The 25,827-nt window shown below is 38.0% G+C and overlaps 1 protein-coding gene across 2 annotated transcripts; it reads right to left on the bottom strand.

The window, feature by feature from the left end:
* Window positions 1-306: 306 nt before the first annotated feature.
* On the bottom strand, window positions 307-25,354 carry SLC5A7 (solute carrier family 5 member 7). Of its 2 annotated transcripts, XM_040454142.1 has the most exons (9): window positions 24,906-25,354; window positions 23,373-23,601; window positions 18,956-19,069; window positions 18,054-18,209; window positions 13,871-14,019; window positions 10,333-10,476; window positions 6,803-6,956; window positions 2,801-3,018; window positions 307-1,538 (listed from the first exon to the last, which is right to left on the bottom strand). In XM_040454142.1, the coding sequence occupies exons 2-9, from the start codon at window positions 23,548-23,550 to the stop codon at window positions 912-914; spliced, it is 1,740 nt and encodes a 579-aa protein (XP_040310076.1). In that variant the 5' UTR covers window positions 23,551-23,601; window positions 24,906-25,354; the 3' UTR covers window positions 307-911. The 2 variants fall into 2 exon arrangements, with proteins under 2 accessions (XP_040310076.1, XP_040310077.1); XM_040454143.1 differs by lacking the exon at window positions 24,906-25,354 and having other exon boundaries at window positions 23,373-23,678.
* Between the last annotated feature and the right edge of the window lie 473 nt (window positions 25,355-25,827).

Raw genomic sequence — 25,827 nt, 5'->3', positions numbered from 1 at the left:
ATAAGGCTCAATTTCACTTCCAGTACCAATTTAGATAGTAATATGGGACACTACTTCTTTTATCATGAAGCAAAACTTTATAAACTTCAGATGAAGACAAAAACCTGCTCTTGTCACTTTCTGCTTAATGGCCTTCTTGATTTATTGCTTTAAGGTTGTCTAATAATCATGCCTTCCATACTCTAGGTATGCTTCTCAATACACATGGTAGCTGTTAGGCACACTCAGAGGAGCCAGTGGTCCTCTACAAAGATGGATTCTACTTTTCCTATTACCTTGTGCATAAAGAAATTCCACGACACAGTATTTTGCATATGTGTTTGCTTTGCCTGTGCTCAGAATAATGTGTGTCACTACAAAGAGAAACAAATTGCATATTCAGCAAATGTTCTAGTTCAGAAGATGCAAGAATAGGTTAACCATCAGGACACCAGGACAATCACCCATTAATTTCTTGCACCATTCATTTGAGTGATGGCAAGTTACTCTCTGAACTTCATCATGAAAATAAACCAGACCCACTAGTGCATTAGCAGACAAGGTCTAGAGCAAGTCTACTGAATTTCCTTGGCTGTTTCATACCTACTTCTTTTTTCTGAATAAAGATAAATACTCTAACCCTCTGTTCTTTGAGTGGGGCTTGATTCACTTTTGAATATTTAACAAAAATATCTAGAGTCAGAGTCAAACGAGGATGAGAAATACCGATGAGAAAGCAATCTGTTGCTTTCATACATGATTCCTTCTAACTTGGCTTGCATTTGTGCAACTGCACTTTTATATGGATTTTTATCCACCTGAATGCTGTTTATTTTTTAAGTATATTTTTTATATGATGCAACCCATCTTTCCTGGACTAGCCTGCTATAACACTCTGTTTGTGAAAGCAGTATTTTATGTGGATGGGGTCATTAGGAGTTATCTTCAGTCCCAGACCCTTCTGGACTTGAATCAATGTTGAGGAAGGCCTCCTTATTGGTAAAAGTTGAGCTGAGAGTTATGCTCTGTCGGGGCTTCACAGGTGCAAGTTCATCTAATTTAATATTTTCATTTTTGACCAGAATTGTCTTATCCATGTTTTCTTCACTGTGCCTTGCAACAACAGCATCAAACACATCTAATTTGGGTGGCAAGGTTCCACTCTCAAATAGATATTTGGCTAGATAGGAGATGCAAATGTTGGATAAGAATGAGGTAACCATGGAAAGGGTTTTAAATGGGAATCTCTGATTATATATGCCATTCTTATCAGGGTAATAACCAGGATAAAAGATCAAGGGCTGCAGGTACAGATATGGCTCCCCGCCAGTTATTCTCAAGAAAAGGCCAGACACATAACCTGCCACAGCCCCATACGTGTTGGTTCCCTTGACGAAGAGCACACAGAGCAGCTGCGGGAAGATGATGATGTAAACGAGGTCTGAGCTGAGGTACCAGAGCCCATACACAGTCTTCGTCAGCAAGGCCATGGCTGTGGCAGAAGCTCCAAATACAAACACTGTGATTCGCATAACCCAGATGATTTCCTTGTCTGATGCCTGCAAGAAAATGCCACAGTGACAGCTTTTCATACAGTGCACTGGCTCATTTAAGTGAAGAATGAAATGCATTTCTGTGCTTTAAAGCAGGTCTAAACAATTCCCCTGGTTCAAATAGCTCATTGCAGGCAAAACCAACCTAAACGACAGTATAGGAAGCAAGCAATCCAGGTGGCTTCCCTAGCGGGCCTTTGGGAGAGGTTTCTGTGTGTCTTGTGCAGGAAGCACAGGTCAGCTGCACTTTTCTCTGAATATGCAGGGGGAGAGGTGAGAGGAGCTTCTGTGCTGTCACAGGGGAATAATGCAAGAGATGGGGTGCCTGGGTGGCTCAGCTGGTTAAGCGACTGACTTCGACTCAGGTCATGACCTCATGGTTCATGAGTTCAAGCCCCGCATCGGGCTCTGTGCTGACAGCTCAAAGCCTGGAGCCCGTTACAGATTCTGTGTCTCCCTCTCTGGCCCTCCCCGGCTCATGCTCTGTCTCTCTCTCTCTCAAAAAGAAATAAACATTAAAAATTTTTAAAAAAATAATGAAGAGAAGATTTCATGTACTTTTCATATTAAGGAATAGTTCTTATGTGGCCAGGAGGATGCATGGCCCACCCTTCTTTCCTCTCTTCTAGGAGTCCTACCATCTTTAAGGCCAGCCACCTTAAAAACATGTGGCGCCATTTTGTTAACTATGACCTAGAAAACTAGGGAAAAACAAAGAACAAAGCCTTAGTGAAGGAAGAAGGTGGGCAGGAACTCCTGGCCGCTCAGTGACACAATAGCCCTGTTCTGCACCCACTTGATTCATTAAGGACAATCACACTGAGAGGCTATTTTCTCATGAACATGGACTTGGGAGTTTAAGTGAAGGGTGGGGCAGATGCTACACAAATGACCACAAAATAACGTACTCACCATGCTCTGCTTCAAGTTTCTTATAGTACATGATTAAACTCAAAGTTTTTCTAAGATGTTTTGGGTTTCATTACTTTCATTAGAAAGACAAGAAATGTGAATTGTAGCAATATGACTGTACCTCTTGAAAAATGCTTGCGTTGGTTTGTTCCCTTACATACTAACATGAATAGTAAGATGCATTAAAAATATTCATATACAGCATAAATAAAATTCAGCATTATTTAATCTTGTGTGCTTAATCAGAGTAGGGTCAGATTTTAATATAGGATATTAGTAAATATATAATATTACAGATAAAATAAATGCAATGATGACAAAAGCAATAATGCTACACTGGAAAAGACTGTTCTTACATTTTGTCTGAATGAAAGCTGATAGATGTTCCGGGCAAACATGGAACTTGCTGACAAGATAGAAGAATCTGCTGATGACATAACAGCAGCAGAAACTGCACCAAGACCAAAGAAAGAGATGTACACAGGGCAGAGGTACTTCAGAACAATTGGTAAAATCATGTCTGCTTCATCGTTGTCCTTGGGATCTAGAGGCTTATATGTAGTCTGGTTCCAGTCTGTTGAATAGAAATGACAAATATAATAATAACTAAAGAACCACATGCTCTTTATCCATTTGGGGGTCATCTTATTCTCTGGGAGCTTTTGAAATAAATTCAGAATGTATGAATTAGTCTGATCAGAGAAGTGTAATTAGTATAATAAGGTACGTTGGTCTAAGTAGGTAGGAAATCCATGTACTGGTCAAGTGAAATGGTCTTATATTCAACTCTGGCTTCTAATGGGTTTTGGTTACACTTAGCCCTATTCACAAGACCTGTTATCTCTCTATCTATCTATCTATCATCTATCATCTATCTATCACCAGCTATCTATCATCTATCTATTCATTTATCTACTACCTGCCTATTATCTATTTCTTTTCTGCAGTTGTGACATCAAATTGTACAGAAACATAGAAAAAATGTTATAAAACAAAAGCATAGATTATTTCTTCAGCCAGTTGGAGGTATGAGGGGACAAGTACTGTTTCAGTCCTAAGTCTTTAGTCATAGAAGCATTAATGGATAGACAATAGTGAGGTTATTCTCATGCATCCTTTTCCTGTATATAAACTTGGTTTTGGAGCTCCCTCAGCATTGTCTTTCTCCCAACTAAATCTCTTCTTGCATTGAATTCCACTTACTTGAAATAGGAGGCATGATAGATAAAGCAAAGTCCTTGTTTTATTGAGTAGAAAGTGCAGGTATGAGGCTGACATTTTCAGGAGGTTTTTGAACTCCATGTAACAGAACTCAAAACATAAAAGGCAAAAGGACTCCTGAGGAAGCAGGAGGGCATGTGCATCAGAGGTATACAGGCAATGTTTTGCAGCACATCTCTGGTTAAGTCTGTGGGCCAGGCTATTAAAAGCAATGAATCAGTTTGATAGTTGTGAGGATAAGGAAAAAAATGGGCAGAGGATGGCAAGCGCCTTATCTTGTTAAAGCAAGAAATAAAAGGAAGAATCACCATTGGATTAATCCAGTGTTTTGCAAACCTGAATGAACATTGGGATCTCTCATGCATGCCTTTAAAATGCAGAGTCCTACATCCCTATCCTGAAATATTCTGATTGCATATGTCTGAATGATGATAATATTCAGCCAAATCTGGGAATTCACCAAATTATAGTTAATTCGATAGATTGACCTTTGGAGTAAAATTTAATTACAGAATACTATCAATTTATGTGATCTTCACAAAATAACACTGTGAAGCTGACTTAGAAAAACTACATACATGGGGCACCTGGGTGGCTCAGTCGGTTAAGCATCAGACTTCGGCTCAGATCATGATCTCACAGTTCATGAGTTCAAGCAAGCCCTGCATCAGGTTATCTGTTGTCAGCACAGAGCCTGCTTCAGATCCTCTGTCCCCCTCTCTCTCTGCCCCCCCCTCTGAAAAATAAATAAACATTAAAAAAAGAAAAAAGAAGAAAAACTACATACATAAATTATACAACTGTACATTTTCATACAGAGAAGAATGTATGTAAATGTTCGAAACATGTTTTAAAAAGCTAAAGTAGGCAACATGAAGTTTCTTGAAATATATAAAAGGTTTTTTGAAAAAATAAAATGGTAAATGTGCTTTTAAGTTTTAAAATTTGAAACTTGGAAATTATTCCTGATATTGATACTATAAATAAAATAAAACACTGTATTTTTTTTATTTCAGAAAATTTAAGTTTTTTACCATAATTGAAGGAATTGCATGATCAATTCAACACGGTCAGCATCATTTCCAAAATTTTCCATTATTTATGCATGTATCTATGAATTAAAGTTTATTTAGAGAGAGAAAGAGAGAGTGTGCATGCATGAACTGGGGAGGGGCAGAGAGAGAGGAGAGAGAATCCCAAGCAGGCTCTGTGCTGTCAGAGCAGAGCCCAATGCAGGGCTTGATTTCATGAACCATTAATTTTTCATACAACTGAGTGTTTTGAATTATACAAACCTATCAATTAGCAGTCTAAGACTCACCAACATTAATACTATGCTTCTCCAACAGAATCTCAGGTGAACCACTAGTAAAATATGTTATAAGATCATTTAAATTTTATGATATGTTTGCCTGCTGAAGTCTAGAATTCATAGAAGGAATTACATCTTTAAATTTATTTTTTAACAAAGGTAATTCTGCATTGTGCTAATATGCTTTTGCATATTATTTACAGAATGGCTATGAAGGCTTCATTGTAAGGGTTACAAAAAATATCCTGTTGTGCACCACACAAGATGGAGAAAATAGTGGTGAAAAACAAACAAAAAAAGTTTATCTTTGAATATATAGTTCTTTACTGTTTGTACCATTATGTGCTGAAGAATAAAATGGAATCTTTAAATGTACATTACTATAGCTCCTTTTTTATTTGCTGAACTTCTTTGATGGCATAAGTACAGGACTGAATAAGAGTGGTTTCCCTTGGATCCTACTATTTTTTTATTCCCCCATTTTCCACTACAGTTCAAAGCCATGCTTTGTTGAAGCCAATTTTACAGCATTCCTTGAGATATTATGGTACCAGAAACAACAACCAAGAATATGAACCTATTCCAAAAAAATAGCTGACATTGTGTTTTTCAGTGTGTTGCCCTACAATACACACACATACACACACGCACACATACATGCACATATGCATGAGTGCTCCTGATGGCCGGATCTGTTTTCTGATTGTGACATAAATGCTATCTTTTATTCAAAGGCATATAATCACCTTTGTCAGTCATCTTGTTAAGTGTTCATTTATGTCATGGATGAACAATTGGAATGAAGAGTGTACATTATGAATCATGACTACTTCTTGTAAAAGTTAAATAATCTAATAAACAGCTGTACTAATTGAAAATAAAAGTAGCCACATGAGTATTACCCTGTATCAACTTTACAAACACAGCAGAGTAAAAGGTAAGCTTCTTTAATCTGTTTTAATGACCTTTACCTACAGGACCCCTTTGAATTTGGATTATTGTGTTGTATTTTCATGAAATACCCTTGGAAGCTGCATAGCATAGATATATATGCATCAAGAGTAATTAACAAGTTCAGTAAAATTAAGGGTGAGATTTTAAAAATGTTCTAGATAGAGGCTACTGGGAGATAAGCATTTCATTATGCTTTTTTTTTTTTTTTTTTTTACTGATTTTGAGTAAATTATTCTCTAAGTTACTTAGTGCCTTGAGTTTATCTTTATCTTGAAAACTTACTTATTGATTTCTCCAAGAAAGAAAACTTGTAATTAGCAAAATATAAAAAATGTAAATCAGGAATCTCAAGTTCAAAGTGGTCTGCAGGTGTCAGGTAAATTTCTAAGCCAGTGGCTCTCAACTTGGGCTGCACTTTGAGCCACCAAGCAGCTTTAGAAACCACTGCTCTCAGGATCCATCTTAGATTATTAAAATAAAATCCCTGTGGGGTAGGATAGAAATGGGTATTTTTTTCAAGAGTCCCTTCCCCTCCCCAGATGATGTCTATGTGCACCTTGGTTGAGAAACATTGCTAACAGGATTACATAGACACAATTGATAAGTATACCAGCAAGGGGGGCGGGGGGGGGGGGAAGGGCATGCTCACAAATGTTTATTGGTGGGGAGAGCAATCAAATGCTTTTTGGAGGCATGGAGCTAAAATACAATTGTTTGAGTGCTATAACAAATGTCTGTATATGAATATGATGAGAAACAATCAACTATGTGTGGATAAGAGGGAAAATGGGGGAGGGAGGCCGGCTGGGTGGTAATTGGTCACTTCAGTGAAGCCTCAGTGGGTCCATTAGTGAAGTTACAAGAGATATACCTGTTGATGCTCCAATGGCCCCAATGAGTATGGCTGGTAAAGCCATCACCAGGCACCCAAAAGCTGCCAGGAATGACAACACTTGAGCATAGGTGGCTGAGGATGAAGAGAGGACCCTCTGGAAGTAGGCTTGCCATGGGATTCCACCCAGCATCTGCATGGGAACAGCAGGGACTCAGAATAAATTAGAGGCAAATAACATCTATTAGGTATTTTTTAAATAAGAAGTTGTACAGTTACATGCACAGTAGTCATTTGTATGGCTCTCATACATGCCAAACATCTCAACTGCAATCATCACATTTTCAACTGCAAAGAATTTCTTCAAGTTTTTTCCTTCATAATTATATCACACAATCTTTTCTATTCTTTGGTTTCCCTACTTTAAGCTGCATTACAACTACCCAGAAGCCCAGAAGCCTTAGCTTTGTTTTCATCTGGAGGTTCTTTTTGTTAAGGTTTATTTATATATTTTGAGACAGAGAGAGAGAGAGAGAGAGAGAGAGAGAGAGAGAACAAGCATGGGGGAGGGGTAGAGAGAGGGAGAATCCAAAGCAGGTTCCATGCTGTCAGCCCCGAACCTGAAGTGGGACTTGATCTCATGAACCATGAGATCATGACTTGAGCTGACACCAAGAGTAGGTCACTCAATGACTGAGCCACCAGGTGCCTGGGGGATGTACTTAAAATTCTTACTGAGGATACACAATCATAAACATTTTGGATACAGTGAACTATAATGTAATTTGTTGCCTGCTATAAAGAAGTATATACAGCTGCATGGCAATCAGGAACACCTGCAGAAATGACAGGGAGTCAGTTCTGAAGCACTGAGAAGGCGTCACTAGGTGGAGATGGAGAGAGAAGACAGCAGCACCTGGCAAAGAATCTAATGTGAAAACAGAAGAAGAAACAAACAAACAAAAACAATGAAACAGCTATGAGACCACCATGTCTTTGGCTTAATTAAAGGTCAGGGTGTGTGGGAGACAGGAGGCAAGGGAATACCTTCCCCTTGATTACTGCCATGGTCCTCTGACTCTCATACAGTCACTGCTCATGAGTGAACTGGTGAATGAATTCCCCATATCACAATGTATTGAAGTTGTTTCTTTAATTGCCTCTGGAATGTATTGTTTATTATTGTCACACCTGTGCCAATGAGAGTGCTTGTTACATATTGATTCCAAAACAATCTCCTCCTTATAAAAGCTATACATGTTCAAAGTTAAAAAAAAAAGTAAAATAATAAATTCTAAAATACATAATCCATGTCTCAAGTCTATATTTTTCCAAAACTTTTCCTTTGGTTTGCAACCTGTAAGTCAATACAGATCTTCTCTGACTTACAGTGGGATTACATCCTAATAAATCTGTCATATGTTGAAAATATCTGAAGTCAAAATCAAAAATGCATTTAATACATCTAATCTACTGAACATCATAGCTCACCCTAGCCTACCTTAAAGGTGCTCTGAACACTGATATTAGCCTACAGTTGGACAAGTCATCTAACACAAAGCCTACTTCATAATAAAGCATTGAATATTTTATATAATTTATTGATTACTAGACTGAAAGTGGAAAACAACACGGTGTATGGGTGCAGAATGTTTGTCAGTGTGTGTTGTTTACTCTTCGTGGCTGGCTGGGAGCTGTGGCTGGTTGCCGCTGCCCAGCATCACAAGAGACAGGATAGTACCGCATACTGCCAGCCCAGGAAAAGATCAAAATTCAAAGTATGGTTTCTACTGAATTCTATTGCTTTTGCACTATCATAAAGTTGAGAACTTGTTAAGTCAAACCGTGATAAGTCAGGAATGTATGTATATCACTAACATTTTCTATGCCAATGAACATTCATCAACAATTTAGATGCTTATATGAATCTCTACACCATAATTTACATGCCAATCTCTCTGGATATTTAAGTCACCAGAGCTTTGTAAGTGAGGTGAAATCTGACTGCCACAGACAAACAGAAGCTCTGATGGTGAGGTGGAAGATGGGTCTGGAGAAGTGAGATTTGGTTGAGCTGCTGCAGGGAGACCGTGAAGGGCCATTACAATGGGCCAGGTGAGGAATGTTGTCAGTGAGCAGGTTCAGGGTGATACCTTAAAGGTATCCAGAGCAGGAGTCCATAAATGATAAATTTATGACAAGTGGAAGTTCAGAGAGACAACTGGAAGGCTGGAGACCACTCGTGAAACATTTGGAGGCTTCCTTCTGTAGTTCATCTATTCATTCCTTATCTATTATTCCACTTTCACTTGTGTTGCATTTTGAAGAATGAACATAACTTAGTCATATAATTTTTTGAGGTGGAAGAAACCTTAGCAGTCATTGGATATATAGCCTTATCTTCAAGATCTGTAAATCTGAGGACTAAAGTGTCGTGTAGGAGAAATAAGTTTTGGGTCTTGATTCTCTATTTTAATCCTTCACTCAGACAATGGTGTGATTATGAACAAACTGCCTATCTTCTCTGTCATAATCTTCTCCTATGTAACCATAAATATATCTGCTATGCAGATATAAGTTCAAACACACATAATATTTAACCCCATTATCCATTGAATTCATAATTATAATCCAATCTAGAAAAATGTTGGCCAATACATTTACAATCTTTGGGAAAGAAGCTCTCCTCAGCACCACTAGAAACAACTTGTTTTCTTGTTTTCCTGTCTTCTTACCAGGAAATTCCTTATTGGGACAGACAAATCTGCCTTCAGGGCTGAAATTTACCAAAGTGACATAATGACAAAGTGAAATTACAAACTATTGTGAACCCTCTAAAAAGGAAAAAAAAATAAACAATTTCCCTTTAATTTTGATATAAATGTTAATCTGTTTCTTACTTTGAAATCAAAATAAGTGTTTTATTTTTGTAAGTAACCATTCCAGGTAGCAAAATCACAATATCTGGCAGTTTCTTTTGGTTTTCCCATCTTTCCTCAATCTGTGATCTGCCTTTATTTCTTCTGTGCCCCACCTTCACCCCAAAGTCCTGCCAAGTTCCCAAGCTATCTCTGACTTCCCAAGACTTCTTTCTTGGTATCTTTCCTGAGGGACACCTCTTTTTCCAATTTCTGTCTGCACTAAAGGTCTTATGGCACGACTAACTTACTTAGTAATTAGAGACTGAATGGATTACTTATTTTCAGAAGAAGTGGGTTGTAATGCCTAAACCAAAAATACAAATTAAAGCTTTTAGAAGGCTTGGCTTCAGATTGGGGAGGTACCTGGGGGTAGGGCATGGTGTTCTTCACTTATAGCACAGCAGAAATGGGTACACACCATATATTACCCCATTGACATTGTCCCGTGAAGGCTTCACTCTCTCTCCACTTTGACACTAATCAGCTACCACAGTCAGTAAGTGGCTCCAGCCTTCCAACAGGAAGTAGTCAGTGCAGAAACATACATGAGCCAGTAGGTGACATATACATATAAGTCTTAAAATCTTAAAAATATGTTCGATTTTAGGAAAAATGAGACTGCATTCCTCAGGTAAGGGCATTACTTACCAACAACAGAAAACTATCAAGCCAAGTGTAGATTTCAAATGATTCAATGGTCCCCAGCCAAGGCTTTTGGTATTTGGTGTGCAGAGCAGTGTACCCAATGTCAGCAACTGCAGAATGTGACAGGGCGAAGGGGACGCTGATCCACTACAACCAAAGAGGGACATGAGACTGTTAAGCTACAATTTTTTTACCTGTTTAACATATGCAAGGTTTCGCCACATATTTTGTTTCCTCACAGACCACATAGCTCGGTTGTTCCTCTTGTTCAGACGGAGGAGAACTTGGAATTAAGTTCTCTGCGGGATGCCATGAAATACTTATTTACAAAAATTAGACTAACATATTATCTATACCTGTGCTTAATTACACCATATCATATCAAATATAAGAGCAGTCAACAAATCTTTGGGAAGAGAATGTTAAGTTTGAGAACATTGAGTATATTGATATATAAACACTTATTGTTTTCTTTGAATTAGATAAAGATGTCCAATTTTTAACATGACAAGGAAAGACCTGATTGAGAACTTGGTGGGTGTCACAAACCTTCAGGCGTGAGTCCAGTGCTAATACAAAAAGAAGGCAGTGAATGGGGAGACCATCTATATGGAACAAGGCAAAGAGGAGAACACACAGGGTGTGCACACACATCTTTTGGGCTACAAGTGGCTAAGCGAAATGGGGCAGATAAACATAAATATATGGAGAGAAATTTGAATTGTAAGCTGAGGGTTGGTGTTTTGTTTTGCAGGCAACTAGAAGCTAGTGGCATTTCTTCTAAGTTTTTTTTTTAAGTTTTTATTTAAATTCCAATTAGTTAACATACAGTGTAATATTAGTTTCAGGTGTGCAGTTAAATACTTACAACACCAGGTGTTCATCATGGCAAGTGCCCTCCATAATGCCCATCACCTATTTCATCCATTCCCCCACTGACCTCCCCTCTGGTAACCATCAGTTTGTTCTGTATAGTTAAGAGTCTGTTTCTTGGCTCACCTCTGTTTCCGTATGCTTGTTTGTTTTATTTCATAAATTCCACATATGAGTGAAATCATATGGTATCTGTCTTTCTCCAACTGACTTATTTTGCTTAACATAATACTCCCTAGCTCCATCCATGTCATTGCAAATGGCAAGATTTCACTCCTTTTTTACGACTAATATTCCATTGTGTATATGAGCCATATCTTCTTTATCTATTCATCAGTTGGTGGACATTTGGGCTCCTTCCATAATTTGGCTATTGTATATAATGCTTCTGTAAACATCAGGGTACATGCATGCTTTTGAATTAGTATTTTTGTATTCTTTGAGTAAATACCTAGTAGTATGATTGCTAGAATGCAGGGTAGTTCTATTTTTAACTTTTTCAGGAACCTCCATAATGTCTTCCAGAGTGGCTGCACCTGTTGCTTTCCCACCATCAGTGTAAGAAGATTCCCCTTTCTCCACATCCTCACCAACACCTGTTGTTTCTTCTGAGTTTTAAAAAGAGTTTAGTATATTTCTTCTGCATTTTAATTTCTAGATGTGAACAGTGACCTTAGGAGAAGAATAAGTCAGAAAAAGCAGTAGGTACACTGATATGACTCAGGTAAAGGCCCGAAATAGAGTGATGATATTGGAAATAGAAAGATATTGGTACTAAAAAGGATTATGAAGAGAGATTCAACAGTCCTTACATTAGAGTGGGAAGAGAGTTCAGAGAGGGAAAATGAGCAGATGAACCTCATGTTTACAGTTGTGGAGCTCCAAGGATGGTGATAAAATCAACAGAATTGGAGAATTTGAGAAAAGGAAATGGTAAGGTGTGAGTTGATACATTAATTATGCATCCATGTATAGCCATTTGAAGGTTGGAAAACAAACCATTCTTGGCCTTTTATTCAGTCAAATCAATAGACCCTTAACTTATAACCAAGACAACTTGATTCCTTATCAGTTTAGTTACATTTTGTAGCATAAAAGCACTCTAACATTTATACCCACATATATTTGCCCTACCATCTTTGTACTGGCATGCTTGATTTATGCACCTGTGCATTTTAAGTTCTGGTCTCATGAAAAGCAATGAGAAATTACATTTATTGTCAATAAATAGCTTCATCCCCTGAGGTTGTGTTTGTTAGAATACCAGTGCATCATGAGAGCTGTCATTGCCAAACCAACCATGCCTCCAAGATTCTGAACAGAGATTTATTTCTGGAAGTGTATGATGATGCTAAGGAGAATTGTGAATTTCAGCACTGCCCACTTGCTTTTGACAATTTAAAAATTAAAAAAGTAGGAGTCATTAAGCAAATTAAATATACTTGAATTCAATTAAAATATAAGTGAATGAAATTCCATGAAATGCACATCAATTCTAGGGGAAAAAGAGGAAATATTATGATCATTGCTAGCATATGTTAATTTAAGGCTGAACTGTAACTTTAGTTGTAGTCAGTTCTTTCAAATTTTTTCCTCCATTATTAATTATGCTAGAAAACAAACAAAACAAAAACAAAAACAAAAAATGAGTCTGAGATTCAACTTAAATTTTTCTGACTGTCTAGTGTGAACACTAGCATAGGGTGAAGAGCTTTTCATTATGAGAAAAATAAGGAAAAAAGAGGAGGCTCAAGGGTGCTTTAATCGTCTGTGGAAAGTGAGTCATGATGTGCAGTCTCAATGTGCTCTGTCCGTGGCCTTTCTACGAGGGCACCACCCCTACAGGACACACAGCTGAGATAACATACACATGTCTGAACTCAATACAGTGCCCAGCACGGAGTGGTCACACCATTTTCTTTATACTACCTTAGAATTGTCTTAGGCATTGGATATTATATGGATAATAATACAGTCTTGACATTTTAAGATGTTGAGTTTGCAAAGGCTCAACATTGACTAAAATGTGCATGTAAAACACAAAAGCACTTTTAATATAATACCAACAATATTCACGTCTCCATAATTCAGTATTTTTTACTGAATAAACACACATATACTACCTAATTTAATCTAGAACTTACAAACAATACATAATAAATCTTGTGCCCTTTCTTTGTTTTGAGACCCCAAATAGTGATGATAAATATTGAAACCCACAGTTTTTCCAATGGGATAGTTTCTGTCTTATGAGCAGTCTTAGGGAATTAAAACTAATACAGGGGAAGGTTAAAAGACTAATGCAGGTAAGCACCAACATTGACATTTTAACTCTGAGTGAAGTGTTTTTTGCTTTCAAACTCAAGGGAGAGCATACATAAGTTTCCATCAAATGTGGGCATGAAGCAAAGCAAGTCCTAGACCTTGCTAAGAATTAAACTGAGGGCATATTTTCTGTCAAAATCCAACTAAATGACTACAGTTTTTCATCCAATTAATTAATTGAGAAATTTAAAGTCTCAAATCATACACAACTTACTATGTATTGCTCATGATGGAAAACAACGTTTCTATTCCATTTTGCTGAGTTAGTATAAAATACCACATTCTTTTAGAAAGAAGAAGGAAAGGAAAGGAAGGAAGAAAGTCTGTTAATGGCCCCACTTACCAGGCCTATGAAGATGCAGAAAAGCTGAACTACATCCGTGTAGGCCACGGAGTACAGACCACCCACCAGTGTGTAGAGAGTGGCAATGAGCGCAGAAACAATGACAGAAGCTTGCACATCAACGTCAATGATCACGCTGATGGTGGCTCCTGAAGAAAGCAGACAAGAGAATGCTTTGGTCAAGGTACTCAAATGGATTCCACTTTCTGTTCAAGGATACATTGAATGTTCAGTACCAGCAGGTAGTGCCTCTGTGTCATGTGAAATGTATTGGATGATAACAGCCAAAGTGAATTGTCATATCAAAATCTTAAAATCTATAATATATTCTTCCTTCCTGAAATTGGCACTTTGGTAACTTATATAGGTGGGAGCACCCAAAATTGATGATATGACCTCAGAATTCCATGAAATATATTAAATTTAATACCATTATAAGAACTTTCAAGGGCACCTGGGTGGCTCAGTTGGTTAACCATCCAACTTTTGGTTTCAGTTCAGGTCATGATCTCATGGTTGGTGAGTTCAAGCCCTGCGTGGGCTGGCAGTGTGGAGCCTGCTTGGGATTCTCTGTCTCTTTCTCTCTCTCTCTGTGCCCCTCCCCTGCTTGCACTATCTCTGTCTCTCTCAAAATAAATAGACTTAAAAGAAAAAGAACTTACAATAATTTTACTAGCTATGCGAAACAGACTTTAATTAAATATATGCAATGTATTTACTCATATTCATGAGATAAGCACAATCACCCACTTCCACATTTTACAATTAATGTTCATTTTCCATTTTGCATTAACTCTGACCCCTGCTAGCTTTTCTTAGATGACAGATGGTATAAAGTGCCAAGGTTTAAGACAACATTGTAGGAGAAAGTAATAAAACTGGTAAATTTAATCCAGTCCTACTGCTAGGACACAAACGTATTGAAGAACCCTAGATTTCAACATCATATTTTTAAGTAATTTTCCTTATCAGAATTTTAAACCTCCCTTAGAAATAAAATTTATGTTTTTCTTATCTTCTGACTGCTTATGTGTTTTTGATGTCTATATTTCCAATGAGAATATGAGGATAGGGACACTGGACCACTATGGTTCTTGGACTTCCAGTTCAGAATTCACCTGCTGCTTTACAAATCCTTTCTCCACCGTTTTCAAAAGTTACATAGTTTATGTTTCATATTGTTAAACACAGCAATTATAGGAACCCCAACATACGTGCAACAAATCTGTGATTTTTTTTGTATCATTAATTTCAATCTTATGTTCTGCTACCACTCCTCAAATGCATGCTAATAGCATATGCAAACCACCAGAGACGAAAATCCATTTTCTCAAGGAGCAGTGTAAACTATTTTGATCTAAGATAACAATATAAAATATTTTTCAAGAATTTTTTTCTGAGTGATTTGGCTTTGGTAACAAAATTAAATTATTTTTATAAGTAAAAATGAATTAGTAAAAAGAAAAGTCTGGTATTGGAGAATGAAGATGAAGGAAGGTGGTCAATTTGGATCAGTGCAAAGGTGGTGACTTTGGATAGCGGACTGAGTTTTTGCTTCATGTTGAAACCTTAGTTGTGATTCTTTGCCAATCTTCTTTTGGTCTGGTTCTTGACTTTAATAACATTTCTAAGTCATATCTCAGGAATGAAAATTCCAATTATTACCTGCCTCTTTGGGCTGCTGTTTAACTTTCTACCCATTGTGACGTTTTTATTAATTCCATACCTCCAAAAGGTAGGGAGGGAGGCTGTATGCTACAGAAAAAAAGATCATTGGACTAGGATTTTAAAGACTTGGGTCCTGGTAAATACTGCCATTTGGTTGTAACTCAGTGGTTTTAAAGAAATCACCCATTTTTCTATCACTATTAAGATTGGGGTTAATTTTTTCTCTAAAATATTTTCTAAATAATTCCATCATTTATAGCGACTAAAATTGAAGTTACATTTCCAGATCTGCTGTGAAATATTAGTTTAATCATGAAGCCATAAAAATAAACATAAAATAAAGTTATAAAAATTCACCGAATTTGAGCTGTGAGAAGTATAAGTACACATTTTTAAAAAAAATGTATGTAAAGGATGTTGTCCATTTATGCCAAGAAGATAGTTTAAAATTCTCCTAAGTTTCAGCACATTCACAAGAAGGTGATAATGTTATATTTGTCTATTCTTAAGTGTTCCAACTTACTTCTAATAAACACTAATTTCGAATTATGTCCCACTATTATTTTTGAAGAAAATATGTGTTAATTTAGAAAGACACATTCTCTTTACAAAAGCATATATTCCAAACAATAGCAGCAATGTTTTTTATACATGTTTTTGATATGTGTGTGCATCTGTGTAGAGAGGGATATATAGATATCAACACATTTTACATATATAGTGACATAACACACAGATGTAGATACACACACATATACAATAATAACTAACTGAGCGAAGTTTAGAGTTTGGTTCAAGTTTATATTTCAAAAATACTTTAGAAATATTAGTTTATTATTTTAACTCTCCCTTCAGGGCTCTGTTACATAAATTGATCTGTATTCCATGAAAGTGAACATTTTGTATTCATTCTGTTAGCTACTGAGCCCACTCCTTTTTAAATATCTCAGCAGGCTGTTCTTAAAACCAACATTTTCTAGTGTTAAAACCAATGACAAAGTACCATTGCTTCTTGGCTAATGACAGCGAGGCGGGAAAGGAGATGTATTTTTACACATAATTTCATTAGGCTATAGGTGCAGTGGTAGTTGTGGAGAATTATTATATAGTACCTAGAAAGTGCAACATTTTCCACTGAGTTATTACAATATTTTATAGCTATCAAACTTTTTTCTTTTCTACATCAAATCATCCCTTCATTTTATAGTTGGAGACCAACAAGATAAGATTATATGGGAGTTTAAAAAATAATGTCATGAAAGGAAGTATAAACTAATGTCTGACATTACAGAGGTCAGATCTGATGATAATACTGAAGCCAGAAGGTAAGTTTGTAGTATAGAATATACACCATAGAAGGAAATTCATCTTATCTTACTTTTGCTTTGACCACTTAGGGTCTAGCTATAGACATAAGCCTTTTATCTTCATTTGTAAGAAGAGATGGAGAGAAACATACATGGATGCCTGGATATCAAACACGGACACAGCTCACTGAGGAAGGTTATGGAACTTCCAAGTCTATTAATCTTCAAGAAGGAACTCAGCACTCAGTGAAATTTCCCCTTGATGAAAAGGCAAATTATTGAGCCTGACCGATCTTCCACCATCTTGTTTTCTAAACCTTACAAGTGGGCTGAGAACTGATGGGCCAAGGATAAGTTGTTCTTAGCATTAATTGGTCTTGGTAGTAAGTTAGACCCTAAGAAGTCTCCATTCATTTTCTAGATCCCTAAACATATATACAACCCAGTACTTTAGGATGTACTGGGATTACACTGAGAAAGGAAATAATGTTTTTCTTCTCCTCTTTTGAAGAAAGTATAGCCATAGATGATTCACTCATTCATTCATTCATTCTTTCATTCATTTGTGAGAAGATTATAACTGTTAACAAGATACAAGCCCTATCTTCAAGAACTTTAGAACTCCCTTTGTGAGGTTGGATTTGGGCATGATATAGATAAACAGACACATAATAATACAAAGTGACAAGTCCAATGAAAATAAAACTCTAGGTATCTAAGGAAGCCCATGGGAAAGGCATCTGGCAAGGTCAGGATGTCTGGCCCAAGGAAATGACATCTATAAGAAGATTGAAGGACATTCCTGGTTTTCTAGGCAGATGTGCAAAATTGTAGGGGGGGAAAGGAGTCCAAAGCAGAGGGCACCTGGGCTTGCACAGTGTCAGAGGCAAGACAGGAGGTCTAGAGTTCTAGAAAAGTAAGGAGGAGTGGGGGGGAGGATGATGAAAGAAACAAGAGCCTAAGTCATAAAAAGCTTTATGGGTCCATTTAAAGTTTAGAAAGGGACAGTAAAGGGACATGATCAGATTTGTGTTTTAGAAGGATGAGTCTGGCTACCATATGTAGACTAGAGGAAGAGGGCTGAACCATAAGCAGGGAGATGGTTGCATTAATTCAGGTGAGGGAAGCTGCAGGTAGCCTGGCTTGTGGCTGAAGGGAGTAAATTTGTGTATGTGCTACTCATCAACCAGAGAGGCAGAGGTCCTTACCTAAGGCAGAGAAAATGGCTGCAGCCCAAAACATTTCTCCCATTAGCGCAGGAATAAATAGGAGCCCACCCATGCGCTTTCCATAGATCTGCTGAAACGGGTCTAACATAGTCACATATCCTTTGGAACGCATAGGCTTTGCAAAGAACAAACCACCTAAAAGAAATTAAAGTGTTTATGAGAAAATAAAAAATTCATAATATAATAGTCTTTGCCAACATTTTATTATGTTATAATTTCTCAAGGGAAATACATTTTTTAGAACATTTATATGTGTGGAGGAACCAGACTAAAATACACTGTGAATACAGAACCAAGACATACTTAGTAACAAAACATGACTTTCTTAATACGTTTTGTCATTGTATGCATTGAAAGGGCCATTGAATAGTATATCCGAGGCATGTGGATTTAAAAACATGGGCCAGCGTGGCATTCGCTAAAATGCCTTTGTATCACCCAGAATAACATTTAGACGCTGATTAAGCACAAAATCCAATAAAAGTATTTTAAGGGCAAAAAATATTTAGGAACTCTGTTATATAATATTCTTGACCTTTTCTTAGTTTTATTTACAAAAAGAAATTCAGGTACAATTCAAGTTGATTCATTGTTAATGATATCTCTACACTATTTTTGAAAGAAAAAAAATCATACATTAGGAAATTGACTATTCTCTTGCCATCAGATCAAGGGACTAAAAACATATTCCATAATCAAGAGATCAAATAATCTAAGCATTAGTGTTACTGATTTCTGGTAACACCTACTTGAGAGAATTCTGGTAACATTTTTTTCCCACAATAGTTATTTACAGTTTGACTTGTTATTTCATTTGTTATTTGTACTCCTGTTCTTTATGCTTTACTGAGTGTGTCACTAAAGTTTAAATTTTCACTTACCTAAAATCAGACTAAGAGAATATCCAATTGGTGCCTGAGCCCAAGCTAGACCATAGTCTGGTACATACACTGCTTCAGCTGTCCCGTTGATGTAACCTCCTCCGACCCAGGTGGCTGAAATAGAATGAAGAGTGAGGGAAAGACGCTGCCAAACTCCTCATACCCCAGACCTGCTCACGTTGACACAGTGGCCAGTAGCCTCCGGTGACTGCTGAGCACCCGAAATGTGGCTAGTCTGGATTGAAGTGTTCTGGGTGTAAAATATATACTGGATTTCAAAGACTTCATATGTGAAGGTGAATGTAAGGTGTCTCAATAATTGTTTTTGCATTAATTATATGGTGAAATGGAAACATTTTCAGTGTATTGAGTTAAATACATTCTACTTTATTTTTTATTACGTTATTCTACATTATACTTATTCCTCTACTTTTTAATGTTCTTTAAAAAAGGTTTGTAGGAAATTTAACATTACCTCTGTGACTCACATTGTATTTCTATTGGACAGTGTTGCCTTGTGTTTGTTGAGGTCAAGTTTCTTTATTTTAAGGTTTTTCTGTTTTAATTGTATTGATCTTTTCACATGGATCACGATTATCTTCCTCAAGGAGGGGGCAGGGAGAGGCATTCGCAGTTGTAGATGTATGTACTTTTTAAAAATTTTATTTTTAATTAATAGGGGCACTTCTTAAACACTCTGGGTACATAGGATTTTGGCAGAGCTGTTCTGCATCCTAACATTTTACTTACTTTCTTAAATTATTAAAGGAGAGATGACACTTTTACTCCAAGGTGTCCTAAAGTGACTTTAAATTATGTTTTTCCTCCTTCTTTCCAAGTACCTAACATATGCTTAGGACCTGGGCTGATATTAGAATTTGAATGTTGACTGCACACCCACTTGCATTCTTCATTCTAATCTGGGTCTTTTAGTAAGATATTTGATATTTCACAGAGAATAATAAGAAATATGTCTTCTTCAGATGTTATTTAATAGAACTCCTGTAGCATAACAGTTGAAGGAAGAGGTCAAGGATCCAAAGAAAACACATGTTGGGTAAACAAGTTTGGGCAAAGAAGGATCTATAAACTCTACCATTTTCTCTGAGAAGGTAGTATCATATATGCTTCTTCCTGAAAAGCTAAAGTTAATGGAACACTTAAATCCTTATAGTTTTTCTTAATGTTTATTTACTTTTGAGAGACAGCGAGAGAGAAAGAACTGGGGGGTGGGGGGGAGGGCAAAGAGATAGAGGGAGACATAGAATTTGAAGCAGGCTCCAGGCTCTGAGCTGTCAATACAGAACCTGACACAGGGCTCAAACTCGTGAACCACGCGATCATGACCTGAACTGAAGTTGGTCACTGAACTGAGCCATCCAGGTGCCCCAAAGCTTTATAGTTTATTTCCTTTTAAGAATATTGCCAAAATATCTAAAAGAATCCCTTGTAGAATGCGTGTAAAATTATGAGGAACATGGGCTGGCTTATCAGATAGGAGTCTGAATTCTAGGCTATATCATCCAACTGGGAAAAAAATTTGACTCTGAAAAAGTCTCTGAAATCTCACAATTAGAATGTAAGTAAACATGTATTTGAAACTATCAAAGACAAGTGTTTCTACTGTGTTCATTCCAAAATTTATCTGGCGTTTAATCCAGATACCAAGCAAAGAAGGGAATGTTTTAAGGTTAGTATTTTTTTTAAAAGGTTAACATGAAAAGATCTCCCTAGAAAAAAAATCTTAAGCACATTTAAATGGAAATACAAAAACCCTAAATTAGGACAAATATGCATATATCAGCCCCTCTCATCTGCTTGCTAGCTTTTACATGGCTGTGAATAAATAACAAAAACTATTATTTGTTTTTCCCATTTTAAGCCCTCCTGTAAATTTAAACAGGGTTTCCCCCTCCACTGGTGTCTAACTAGGACTTGAAGAAATTATTTTCACAGTCATAGAATCAGACTTGATCCTCATTCTAGGAGAATCTGGAAACTAGGAAACTGGAACCCCTAAGAACACACTAGCAATGTTTCATTGCATAAAGGAAATGGTCTTATGAGCACAAAGCTTATAAGTGATCATTTTTCATTGTGTAGATGTCCTCTCCCTTATCCAAAAACAAAATTGGTGTCTGAATGATTGTAAACATATAGAAGTGAAGACTTGATTACTTATCCTGGTTAAAGTCCATCCATTTTTATCACTCTAGTCCCTTCTATGCCAGAATTTGCTCTGCATGTTTGTATATTTCATGTCAGATTTATCAGTGAGAACAATAACTCTTTTAAACTATATGCATTTTTATTTTTTAATCTTTATTCTTTAACAAATATATATGATCAATGAATCTGACAAGATGTAGATAATATGGTTCAGATTTTAAATGAGTTATGATATTGACCAAGGTTCTTTTCAGTTCTTAAAGACTGGAAAAAAATCTTTAAAAATTGAGATAGACTATGAAACTTCATATGAAATAATCATGATTCAAATTCTTCTATACACTTTAAAAAACTGTTAGGTTGAAATAATCATTCTAGATCATAAAAACAAATTCTGCAATATTATCTTTATGAACACAATAGATCTAATATTAAACTAGAGTCATAGAACACTATAATAATTTTCAATGAATAAAAACTTTGATGTACAGCAACTCATTTATTCTTTTCAACAATTTTTTGAGTGAAATCAGTTTCTATTGTTTTATTTCACTTTTCTTCTCATTTTCTTGGTATAGGAGAAACCTGAAGGGAATATAATCACAATGTTTTGCTTCACTTCAGATGCCAGTATCACATCTGGATCTTTAGGGTAAAAAAGAAGTGTTGTTGCTATAATGAAAAATGAAAATTAAGATGTAAAGTTGTGTATGGTGTTCATCAGGATAATAAGGAAACAACATCTGAAAATCTATACCAACATTTCAGTAAACATACGCAAGTTGTAGGGTTATGGATGATTCTTAATCTTTATGTTTTCCTACTTATCTGTGTATATTAGATATCACAGAAAATATTTTGCACAATACAATTTGTTCTATATATGTGAGTATATAGAAAAATTGAGACACGGGGGTAAGAAAGGACCTTTTTACAAATGTTGTGCCTTTATATTCTAGAAAGGAAGCAAAGCCAGCTAGAGGCCTGCACTTGGTGCATTGCGGAGGGGTCCCAGGGTGTGGCTGCCAAAAGACCAGTCCTTACTTCCAGAGACCTTTCAGAGTGGTCACATATAAACAGCCTCATAATGATCATAAGAAACTATATACAGTTGAAGAAGAATTAAAGGAACATAAAATGAGCATGTCTGAAAAATAAAACCTATAGTCCATAAACTATTCTAGAACATTGTAGGTTTCAGATGGCCAGCAGGGATGCAGTCTTCACAGACTGTTCTGTTAAACTATTTCATATACAGATGAATCATATTTAAATAGCACATCAGGACGGAAACTGGGCATCATTTGGATATGATTTCTCATGGGATATTTTCCAATGGGCCCTCAGAGTTCTGGTTAGTCTGGATTATGTTGCTAATGTTTAAAAACCTAGTAAGAATCAGAAGTGAAATGTTATTGTTAGTGAATATATATCAAATAATATTAAAGATATAATTTTAAATTGTTGTTTTTCAGAAATATTTTCAACAACAAATAAGAATATAAAAGAGAAACAAGTTACCACTTAAACAGAACCACCTTTGGGAACAGGAGGAAAGATATCAGCTTCTCTGAGCCCAAAGGGTTTTGAGTAGGAAAGGGCTGCAGATGCAGGCTAAGGCATTTCAGTTGGGACACGCCCTAGCTTTCCCCCTTTTATATCAAGCCTCCTGGAAATCTTTTTTTTTTTTTTTTTTTTTTTTTTTTCCCCAGGGCTGTGGATTCTTAACATGTGATTATCTTCCTCTGAGGAAATTGGTTTATTAAATGGGAGGATTAGGTTTCAAAACAGGGCATCTCTCAATATGGAATTGTGTTGCCCCTAATTGATTTATTCAGTTGAAAACTATCATGAGTTAATGTTCATTGACATTCATCATTTAAGACAACAAAAATTCACAACTTTGTACCTGTGTTAATGAACATGATGAGACACTGATTTTATCACATAGCTTGTAAGACTAAGACACTTTTCTCCTTTGTTTTTATTCTGTTCCCACCCACTGAACTGTCCGGATCCTCCAGATTTGTTTCATTGATATTGTGTCCAGCGATTTTTATAAAATCATTTTGTTCAAGTTCTACTGAGTGGACACCCACTTATTTTTGTTTCAAAAAGTAAAATTATTTTTAGGATATGTAAGTAATGAACTTAAAGAATCCCCAAAGGACAAAGGCTAATGTTTGCTTTGTCACTCTGAGAAGCCAAGGAGGGGTGGGCAGCATGGAGCAGAGGCATCAGAACCTACCTGTCATGGTAAATCCACCCACCAGCAGACCAATGTCTCGGCCACCAACTATGATGGCCTCGCTGCGCTCTTCTGAGCTGCCACTGTTTTTGGTTCTCCAGGCAGCCCATATTCCCACCAGCAATATTAGAAGGTAGAACACGATGATAGCAATCAGTCCTTCCACATGGAAAGCCATTTTTATCTAGGGGTCCAGATTCTTCCACAGTGAGCTACTTCATTAAGATTTCTGAAGAAAACACAGTAATGCGTTATAAACCAGCCAAGCATGCATAAGCAGCTGGGAATAAACCAGCTGGCTCATGAGAGATCCTGTGCCACTTACAGAAAAAGCACATTGAAATCGCATGACACTAGCAGTTGACAACACATGTCCACTATTTTATTCTAATTAGTATTTAACAGTTTAACATTGTTTTGAGCCTCCAAGGGGGGAAAAAAATAGAAATGGCTGTTTACCAAATGTAATCATGGTCACTTTTTGTGCTTAATAAATTTTTTTAATTTAAAATTAACCTTGTCTTGTATCATAACTGAGTCACAGTTAAGATCATTTACAAAGAGGATGCATCTGGCTTTTGGAACTAACTTACTATTCCATCTAGAATTATTGTAAGACTACCCTGAAAATTCTAACATATTCTTACATTCAGTCATCCATTCATTCTTCCATCTCTCCTTTCAAACAATTGTAGGGAATGGTTCCAAAAGTAATGTGCCATACAAATATCTGGGGGAAAAAAAACTTTAGGAAAACCAGTTTCAAAAGCACATCAACTCTAATTTTCAACAAGTGCCGTGGTCCAAGTTACTGTAGCAACTATAGATGGCACATTGTTTAAAGAATGCACCTTTTAGCCTGCTCTTCTGGCTCTTCCATTGTTCTTTGCTCTTTTCATCTCCCCCCCTCCTGAACTTAATGGTAGGTACAAGAAAACGATTTAAAAATACGTATTGCCTAAATATATAAGAGGGGGTCAAACGTATTAAAAACAAGACTTCTTAAGAGACATATGTCAAATTCTAACGCCTTCACCTTCAGGAATTCTTGTTCTCTGTTATTTTTCAACCCTCGTGACCATGGCTATTTCATGCACTCGCGTTCACACAAGCACGTTTCTGGGGGGAAATGCAGGTATTTGTGTTCGCAGGTGGGTGATGAGTCCTTGGGTGAAAGAATTAGCTTCCCTTTGATTCAGGGGAAGCAAAAGACGCGCGGGCGGGCTGGGTGAGCTCCGCCTTTGTGAGCAACCGAGCTGGGAAGTTCTTTCTTGGGCCCAGCCTGGGGGCTCCCCAGCACCCTCCACCCAACCCCCGCCGACCCTCCCGCTACCCCTCGGTCCTTCTCCTGCGCCCAGACTTCCCGCCGCTGCAGCCTAAGAGCCTTGGGTGCCAGACAGTGGACCCGCCCGCGCATCCCCACCAAGAGGCAACAAAAGCCGAGTCCTTCCGACCTAAAACGCCTGCTGGGCGGCCACCGGGTCCCCGAGGGAGCGGGCTCCGACGCGCCCGGGATGCCTGCTCTGCTCCTACCTGGAGTCGTCGCCGCGCGGAGAAGTGCTCCGCCGGCTGGAGCTCCTCGCCGCCCAGGCACCTTGGTGGTTGGGGGCTGCAAGGCTGCCGAGGGAGGGGGAGGGTCCGGGGTGCCAAGGGGCGAGGAGTAGCGCCAGGCGGCTGGGTTCCTGCCCCAGGTCTCCCAGAACCTGGACCCGCGCGGAGTTGACAGGTGTGGGCGCCCCGGCAGAGCGCGCGACGCGGCTGAGGTGGCAATCGATGCCAGTATTGGCAAAAGTCCCCTTTATAAGGGTGGCTGGCGGGGGCGATCGTCAGAGCTGGGCAGGCGGACGTCAGAGCAAAGTGGTGCTGGGGCGGGTGCCGGGGAAAGTGCCCTCGCGCGCAGGATGGGTGTGGGGGTGAGGAGGGGCGGGGGCTGAGGGGATGGGCGGGAGCCCGGGCTCTGGGGTGGCTCCTCTGCGGGATCCCGAGCTCAGGCGGAGCGGACCAAGTGGCTGCCACTCCCTCTCCCCTCCTCCGGAAAGGAGGGCGTGTTCCGGAGGGTCATTTCTCATTCTGACTTCCCTGGGCTCTGGTTCGAAGCAGGGGATGGGGAAACTGGGAGGGTCCCAGGGCTTCTTGTTTTCAGATGGAGCAGCGGAAGTCCAACAGACAGGAAGGGTCTAGAATTCTTGTCTTCCCAGACTGGCCCGAAGTGATTTCTTGTGCCTCTCACGGAGTAGAGCGGCTATCTCCCACTGCGTGCCATGGGCCTTGGGTGGAGGCTGGTTCCAGCTGCCCTGGTGAGGGGTTCTCTGAAGAAGACTTTTCAGGAAAGTTTCCGAAGTCATTTTTATTTATTTTATTTAAAAAAAAATTTTTTTTTTCAACGTTTATTTATTTTTGGGACAGAGAGAGACAGAGCATGAACGGGGGAGGGGCAGAGAGAGAGGGAGACACA

This window comes from Herpailurus yagouaroundi, unplaced genomic scaffold (genome assembly GCF_014898765.1).
Source record: "Herpailurus yagouaroundi ecotype Mexico unplaced genomic scaffold, PumYag 210, whole genome shotgun sequence".
Taxonomy (NCBI): Eukaryota; Metazoa; Chordata; class Mammalia; order Carnivora; family Felidae; genus Herpailurus; species Herpailurus yagouaroundi.
The sequence above is the reverse complement of the archived record's forward strand: the minus strand, read 5'-3'. Positions and strand labels throughout refer to the sequence as shown.